Below are 9,245 nucleotides of genomic sequence, written 5' to 3'. Positions count from 1 at the left end.
ACGTCATTCCGTTGCCGGCCCGGGCCGTCCGGTTATTCGGGTTCCGGCTGCGAGTCCCCGACCGCGCAGCGCTGCCTGCAACCCGAATCGCGCAGCGGGCTGATCGTGCAGGCAAAGTGGTCGGATGGGAGAGACAGAAAACATCTTTTTTTTATTCAGCTTTGTGGTCCGTCGCAGTTCACGCCGCAGCCGAAGTGTTGTGTTCCGCCGCCGTGCAAAAGCGGAGATGAGAGAGTACGACATCCGTGCCTTACATTTTATTTCACAAAACACACCTCGCTTTCACGGTTAGGGTCATTTTATTTTTTCACCTCCCAGGGGTAATTTAGCGTTCCCTACCCATAAACCTATCGCACGGATTGAGCAATACTCGGACAACCAGCCCGTGTTCTGCCTGCGGCGCGAGGCGAAAAACTATCCGTTCTTCCCGCTCCTGCACCCAACATCACTGGGTCTGCCCCTTGTGTTTTCTAATGCACTGAAAGAGACAGGAACGCAACACAGACGTCGTCACGACAATTGTGGCACGTGCAACGTGCCACCATGCCGGAGCACCGATAAGACGAACGTATGCAAATGCGCACGCAAGCGAAACTAAAGCTTTTCGCACCACCTCTAAGCTGATGGGACATTCATTACTTAACTATGATGCAAAGGGAAGGTGGTGCGATAACTCCCAGCAGAATTCCAAACTCAATCGTCAAAGCACACCTGGCAAACACCACGCACCCGTAGGCCGCTCCGTGCTTGTGAATGTTTACAGCGGCGCGTTCGAGCAAAGCTGGACGTGGTTCCAGCGGTAAGCGTCAAATTCGCCTCGCAGGTCGTGAAGGCGCTTCCTGAGCATGTGACCTACGTCTCGTGTCGCTTTGAACAGTGACAGTACTTCTACGATACGAGGGTGTGGGCGCAACGTTGGCAAAAAATTTCGTACGACACCTTCGGCAACGCCACTCTCGACCTCGCCAGAGCCAGTGCCCCGACGGTCGCCGCAGCCTTACTCGCGGCCGCCGGAATAACAAGCGAGGAGAGTATGGAAGACAGGATGTGCCCAAACCACCCGCAGAACATCGTTGTCGTCAGTACAACGAAGCGAGGGAACGCGGACTGTTAAACTAAGATAAAGCAAATCCAAGTCCAAGGAAAGCAATCAACGCTTTCGAGACGGCACCTCACAATACGACCAAGGGAGTGATCCGCGGCATCCCCGTCGATGAGGGACCGCGAGAGCTGGACGAGAAGATCGTCAACTCAAGAACTTCACTAGCTCTGACCACGGCAACTCGACCACGTTCGGCGGACTCTCGGTGCGCAACTACGTAAGGTACGGCGCCACGCTTGTACCCTGCTCGCTGTACCGCAAGAAAATAGACGTCTGCTACCACTGCGGTCGCCTTGGCCACCGAAAGGACGTCTGTCCAAACCCCTTCAACCACTTCTGCCGGGGCTGCGGCCTCGCCAACCCGGACCCGGACCACTCGTGTACCCCAAAGTGCAGCCTGTGTGGCGGAGCTCACCTGACCGCCGATAAGGCCTGCCGAGCGAGATATAAGACCCCATACGTAGTGCGCAAGAGGCAATGGGAGCGCCAAAAGGCCAACATCCAGCTGTCGCAGCAAGACTTCCCGCCATTTCGCCAGGGGCGGCCAAGTCCCGGTCGCACTCACGTGAACGATCCCTTTCCCAGAGCGGGAGGAGGGATAGGAGGCACAGCAGCACCGCCTCGTGGTCGGAACCCAAGACACAGTCTCTTCGAGGAGACAAGGTGAGCTGGGCGGACATTGTCTGGGGCACCGCGCGGGTGGGGTCTGATAGGGCACCTAAAGTCCCAGATCAAACTCAGACCACCGATAACGGTGTCATAGAGGCGCTGGGGAAAGAGAACGCGGTTATGCGGGAACTGGTGCGAAAGACAATGCCGGAAATGCGGGAGCTCCGGCGCGAGCGCACTGCGCTGGAACAATCCAAGCAGACTGAACAGCCCTCGGCGCCGTCCAACACCCCGACCGCTGACGCACCAGCCTCTAAGAAACGGGCCATAGAGCCACAGCAGAAGGGAACGCACGTACAGGCGGATATCAGGGACATAAAGACCATGCTATGCACCATGCAGAGCTCAATCGAGGCCCTACACGCAACGGTTACCGAACTAGCAAACAGGACAGCCCACCTTGAGGGAAACGTGCAGATAATCATGGGCCATCCTGTCTTCGCGCAAAACCTACGAGCACCACCTCTCAACAACAACCAGGGAACGAGCGGCAACCAAGGGCATCCGGATAACTTTGCACCCGAATCACCACAGCCAGCGATAATTCAGGGATAATCATATATCACTGGAACTGCCGTGGCTTCGCCGGCAGTTCCAGCACCAAAATATCAGGCACGCAGCACGCAAACCTTTTACTCCAAGAAATACTCAAGGCTGCTCCCACCCTAACGGGATACAGGGAACACATTTGCACGATAGAAGGAAGGGGAGTATGCACGCTCGTCAGGAAGGGCCTTACATTCGTCGACCACGAGCTCGGTGGGGTTCAAGTAGAGCACTGTTTCGTGGGACTCATAGCGACCAAACGAAGGAAGCAAAGCATACTCGTACTAAATTTGTACAGCAACCCGTTGAAACGACGCCAGAGGTACCGGGCGCTGCTCCAGAAGGCAATCAAGACCGCCGGGTCCCAGACGCAGATCGTTGGAGGCGACTTTAACGCGCCAGAGGCGGCAAGGGGTTACGGCTACAGCACGGCCAAGGGGAGAAGCCTCGCACAAGATGCACAAGGAGTTGGACTTCGCGCTTATCACCGACGCGGCGCACCCGACGAGACTTGGCAACTCGGCCACCAGGGACACGACCCCGGATCTGACGTTCTTCAGAAACACGGGGACCGCGACCGTCACGTGGAGCAATACGATGGTCGACATGGGCAGTGACCACGCTATCGTCGAAATACACATCCGAACACCGGACACAATGCAAGGCACCAAACGCACCTTTACGTGGGCGGATTGGGAGGAATTTAGAAAGCAACGCAACCGACTACTACTCGAAGCAGAAGAAATCCCGGACATCGTAGCGTGGTCCCACGCCTTGGTCGAGGACGCTAGAGCGCGTACCAAGACGGTCGAGACTGACGTCGACACGGACAGGATGGACAGCCGTCTGGCGCACGTCATAGAGGCAAAGAATTCCATTCTAGCCAGATGGAAGACACAGAGGCTCAACTGGAGACTCAGAAAGAAGGTTTCGGAGCTCAAGCGCCTCATCGAAGAGCACTGCCGCACGTTCAGCCGCCAGCAATGGGATGAGCTGTGCAACGCGGTGGACGGCCAACTGCACAACGGCAAAGCGCGGAGCCTATTAAAGCGTCTGCTAAATGAAACAAACACCAAGTCTCACCAGAGGGACCGCCTCGCACGCCTGCTACACAAGGAGCTCGCGGAACGCGGGAAAGATGCGGTTGCCGCCCGCCTGCGAGCAAAATACCTGCCGCAGACTCCAACCGTGCAGCACGACTCGTACACGGGAGAGCCCAACCAAGAACTAGACAGAGGCTTCACCGCGGAAGAGATCAGAACAGCACTGCACGAACTCAACAGCAGGTCGGCGCAGGGCCCCGACCGGCTGTCGAATCGCGCACTGAAGAATCTGGACAACCGCTCGGTGGAGCAACTGACAGACTATATCAATGCCTGCTGGCGGCGAGGCAGCCTCCCGCTCCAGTGGAAGACCGTGAAGACAATTTTAATCCCCAAACCAGGCAAACCGCCGAGCCTCGACAACCTCCGCCCCATATCGCTGATATCGTGCGTCGGCAAAGCCATGGAGCACGCACTGCTCAACCGATGGCAAGTGTACCTGGAGCAGAAAGGAATATACCCACCGTCCATCACAGGCTTCCGCCAACATCTGGGCACGCAAGAAGCCATGATTCAATTGAAACACCACGTGCTGGACAACGAGACCAGAGGGACCTGGGCGATCCTGGGACTCGACCTAGAAAGCGCCTTCGACAAGGTCTCGCACTCGGCGATCCTGCGACAAATTTCGCAACGAAAGCCTGGCCTACGCACGTACAACGACGTGAAAGACTTCCTGACAGACAGACAGACGCACCGTTCTAGTGGCAGGAGATCTCAAGCTGGAAGAACAAACGCTGGGTAGCGTCGGCACCCCGCAGGGCTAGGTCATCTCGTCCACACTCTGCAACCTGGTTATGATCGGGGGGCAGAGAAACTCCGAGACATTGAAGACGTCCGGCACTCCATATACGCTGACGATATAACTCTGTGGGTGTGCAGAGGTAGTGGCGGTCCCATCGAGTCGACGCTGCAGTCTGCAATCGACACAATAGAAACTCATCTACAAGGAACGGGCCTGCGCTGCTCTTCAAGGAAATCAGAACTCCTGCTCTACCGCCCTGCACAACGCGGTCAACTCAAACCACGAAGAAAGTTTCAGGAAATCAGTCTGCCCACGAGTGACGGCACGGACATCCCTATTGTCCCGAAATTCAGAGTCCTCGGCATGATAATCGATGCCACGGGACACAACGGCGGAGCCATCACCAGACTAACACATAAGACGTCCAACGCCATGAGACTCCTTAGGAGAATCACCAACAGAAGGAGAGGAATGAGGGGAGAAAATCTTACGCGACTCATCCACTCGTTCGTCATTGCCACATCGCTTATGTCGCGGCGTTTCACAACTGGTACCGGCAAGAAGAAGACAAGATCGACGCCCTCATACGCAGGGTTTACAAGATCGCCTTGGGCCTGCCCGAATCCACTGTCGCGGACCGCCTGCTCCAGCTGGGAATCCACAACACATTGAAGAAAATCGCAGAGGCACAGCACACCTTGCAACTGGAGAGGTTGTCTGGCAGGAACGCTGGCCGCCACATCCTCAAGGCCCTCGGCATTAGATATCACAAACAGCAGGGACCTAAAGTCACCGTCCCAGACACCATCCGGCAGACAATTAGAGACAATTAGATCCCTAGAAACGTTCACCCGGAGTACAACCGAGGCAGAAGAGAGGCCCGAGCCAAGGCTCTCCTCAACGCTCAAGGCAACGACGTGGGTACGCGATTTGTGGACGCCGCCGAGTACGAGAGAGGCTCCTCATTTGCCGTGGCGGTCGTCGATTCAGAAGGTGCAAGAAAGATATCAGCATTCGTGGAATGCCAGCACGCAGAAGAAGCGGAGGAAATAGCAGTTGCCCTTGCCCTCGCGTACCCGGCGTGCAAAACGGTCCTCTGCGACCCGATACAAGCGATCAGAAAATTCGCCTAAGTATGGATATCGCCACGAGCGTCCGGAACCCTAAGTCGACGGCAAGTCCTCCGAGAGCTTGAAACACAAGCACGGCTCTAGTGGTTCCCCGTACACATGAGGGAAGTCTCCGCGAACCACCGTAACGGCAATGACACGGCACACGCCAGGGCGCGCTAGCTCACAAACCGCGCCGGCGACGACCGTCCGTGCTACGGCATGAAGGACCGAATGTCAAGCTACAACGAAATCACCAAGGCCTTCCGCTTGGCCCGACGGACCTTTCCTCTGCCCACCCACAGGTCACAGGCGGTCGCACTCAGGCAACTGCAGACGCGCACGTACCCTAGACCGGCGCACTATCACAGAATGTATCCGGAAATTTACACAACAAACACATGTAAAGTCTGCCGCAAAGAAGTGGCCACCTTAGCCCACATGCTCTGGGATTGTATCAAGGATCCGCACAGTGCTATCTCCGGAATCCTGCCGCCGCGGCTGACCGCTGCCTTGTGCAGTCCCAGCCTCGACGATCAACTCTGGGCCGTCCAGCAGGCCTCTGAGGCGGTGAAGCGGCAAGACTTCGACGCCCCCAAACGGGCGAAGAGGGCCAGTGGCGACCCCTCCAAGCGGGTGACTTAGGCCCGGTTAACGAAAGCTCTGCAGGCACTCAATAAAGTTTTTACCAACCAATCGCCCCCACCTCCACTGGCAGCCAGCCGGAGCCACTAAATGCTACCGTGGGCCTGAGAGTGGTGCGTCTCCCATGATTTTGTATCTGTATCTGCCTCTGTATCTGTATCTGTATCTGCCTCCATTGAAAAAAGTGAAATATATTGCGAACAAGCCTGTGGAGTGCTGCAATATATTTTAGGTACAATGGCTTCAGCGCAAGTTTCGTCGTGACGGAACTTGCGTACTTGGCCGTTTACACGAGAGTCCAGTTAGCTCGACTCATAGATGCCACAGTATCAGTAGTGCATATGGCTATTTCTACTTGGACTTCACTACGTGGTACATAAATGATCGGTCATACCTTTTTAACGAAAAAATGAGGGTCATAAATAAACAGTGCATAAGATATTACATCTTCATTGTTTCACTAGTTTTTTTAAAAAATATTGATGCTTGAAAAGGTTAGGATACGTAAATCAGGTTGCGTTTTTGACATTGCCCTAAATATACGAGTATGACTTAAAGTAGACACGCTTCTGTCGTAATGGCTATCGGCTACCGTGCTACTGCAAGCCCTAGCTTTAAATGTACGCACGCTGATCAGGCAGCGCTGGATTTGTACGTTCAATTGCATGTAAGCGAAGGCCAGGAATAATGTAGGTTGCGACAAGGGCCCTGCACAAATCAGTTCCCATTAGATTGGCCCGATGAGTGCTGCAGGCAGGCTATGGCCACCGTGACTGCAGTCAGAAAATGCTGCAAGAGAAAGAAGTAGAACATGAAGAATGAAACACCGTTCACGCAGAAGTAAATATGTAATCTATGATGAATGAAACGAAGGGCGAACGACAGAGAACTCCACAAAAGCAGTGCTCCTGCCCTGTGTGGTTATCCGATTTGTTCCCGCTGAATATCAATCTGTTATCGAAATCCGATTGGCTTGACCTTCAACATAAAAATGCTTAACGAAATAAGCATCCCTTGGCAGGCAATCCGGGCAAACAAGCTGCTGGATGCAGCAAAAAAGTGCAACATTATTAAAAGCGTGTCACAATGCCCTCACTAACCACACGCACACACGAAATGATTGCCAACAACGTATTGTGATGCGCCAAATGCATGCCCACTTCGTGCTGCAAGGTCATTTTGGCTAAAAGATTAAGATTGGTTTGCACAAGGAAGCTTTTCTAAAACCGTCGTAAAGGATAACAAATGATGTGAATGGTGCCACATTAAAGACAAAAAAAAAACGCCTTGCCCAAGACGGTTTTGCTCGCGAACGAGTTTCTGGGCCCCGCAACAAGCCATTAACACTCGCCATCGCCCACAAACACGAGCAGAGCCGCATTAAAACGACAATATTGCAGGATGGTGAGTACGTGTGGTTACAAATTTCGTACATGTCACTAATAAAACTGTTGCAAGCGGAAAGAAACCTTTTAAGTAGCAACTATGCGAACAGATAGCTAATCCGCCAAAAAGAAGCGGTCACCTGAGTCCGCCGAAGGTTGGCAGTTGGACACAAACAGTTTATAGCAGAACCGCAGTGCCAGAAGACGCTGGCTTGTTGAAAGAGGTTTACATGGCCCCAACCACGGAGCAAGATACAAAGAAGAGCGCCAACTGTGCCCCAGAAATACGTTTTTGCTCGGGGCGATAATGTCCACGCGCCGCCGGGCGCCCAGCTTTCCCTTTGCTCTCTTCTTCCTTCGTTTGCCCTCTCGTCGCTGTGCCTCTGTACATGGCTCTTCCCTTCTTCGCTCTCCCCAGAGCCATCTTTTCTTTCGCAACGATGTCTGTCGTATGCCTGTCCTACTATGCAGGAGGAATTCCTGCACGCGCAGAATTTAAACACCCGTGTGAAGCCGGAATAGACGGCGCAGATAATCGCACGCCACCGCAGACATGGCGATCGCTTATTCCCTATCAGGGGGCGTTTATTCTAACATTATGAAGACGCGCTCAAAATATTGTACTAACCCAGCAGATGTAAGACGCAACTGAACGCCGACGACTTCAGAAGTACCAAAGAATGAGCAATAGTATAATGAAACGCCACAACGTGGAGTCTGGCGTGATTCTGCTTACGACAAATCGATGCAGCGCAAAAATTACTCTCGGTTGTTGGCCCGCTCTCCGTCTGCCTGCCTAATTATTTATGCCGCTTCTGCACACGAAAAACGCTTACAAGGATCGCCCGGAGTCTCCATCGGCAAACGGAAATGAGACACACATTTCTGTGCCAATGACTGAATTGGACGGCTGCACTGTTGTAATAACTATACAAAAACACTGTCATCTTGATAACGCACCCAAGAATATCAAACGCAACCTTCATTGTAACTCATGCCGCAACTTACCGCCCGATGTTCACTGTCGCTCTACGGTCGTGTTATCTCGTCGATAATGCCGTGGACTCCAAATAAAATGCTGCGATTTGCATGGCTGAAAGTTTGGGCCTACGAGGGTTCCCGGCGTTTGTTTTAAAGCAAAGCTTTCTACCTCTACCCCCCAAGGGTTCTTTCGCGACCGTTGGTGTCACGAGAAAACTCCCGCAAACAAATAAAACAATTTACCGCACCGCCAAGAATCGAACCTGGAACTAACAGAGTAACAAAGCAAGAGCCCGTAGTCTTACTGATTCAGCTACGAGCCCACGCGGAGACGCGGAAGACAAGTGGTGCACTGACCAAGCACATCTACGGGTTTAATCCTTGCATTCTTGCTAAATGCCACGCAATAGATAGCGATAAAGGAATCTGACACCAACCTATGGCATCTCACTTCTAGTACGCCAATGGGTGTGGCTTCCAGTGTTTGCGTAAAAAAAAATTCCCCGCATTTCCCCGAGGGGAAGAATGTGAAAGTGCGAACGCACGAGTTGAATTTGCCCGGTTCGGTTATGTTCGCGAAAGACAGATCACACACACACACACAACTACAAAGAAAGAAAGATGCAAAGAAGAAAGACACCTATTTGTGTTGTCGTTGTACTTGATTGCTAGAGCGGATCTCAGCTTTGAAATTTCGTGTCAGTACTCCTTTAAGCGGGTGCATTAGCCCTTCTCACGCCCGATTCCTGGCCAATCCCCTACGTGGGTATGTGCCATGTCAGCGGCCAGGCAGCGCGCGCCCATCTCCCCCCGTTGCTAGGGAAGACGAGGAGCGCGCGCACCCGCAGCTGTTGCTATGCGGACTACGGCGGCGGACGATTCAGGCTCGCTTAAGAAGTGCATTCGCACTTAAAATATCTGCGCCTTGTCGTTCACCCTCACGCCAGACAATACATCAAA

At 53.4% G+C, this 9,245-nt stretch overlaps 1 protein-coding gene across 1 annotated transcript; it reads left to right on the top strand.

Annotated features, from left to right (window-relative positions):
* Positions 1 to 2,773: 2,773 nt before the first annotated feature.
* On the top strand, positions 2,774 to 4,165 carry LOC144160777 (uncharacterized). Its single transcript, XM_077691944.1, has one exon. The coding sequence runs from the start codon at positions 2,774 to 2,776 to the stop codon at positions 4,163 to 4,165; it is 1,392 nt and encodes a 463-aa protein (XP_077548070.1).
* The last annotated feature ends 5,080 nt before the right edge of the window (positions 4,166 to 9,245 follow it).

Source organism: Haemaphysalis longicornis, unplaced genomic scaffold (genome assembly GCF_048455015.1).
Source record: "Haemaphysalis longicornis isolate Haplotype H1 unplaced genomic scaffold, Haemaphysalis longicornis Haplotype H1 scaffold_11, whole genome shotgun sequence".
Lineage (NCBI taxonomy): Eukaryota > Metazoa > Arthropoda > Arachnida > Ixodida > Ixodidae > Haemaphysalis > Haemaphysalis longicornis.
The sequence above is the reverse complement of the archived record's forward strand: the minus strand, read 5'-3'. Positions and strand labels throughout refer to the sequence as shown.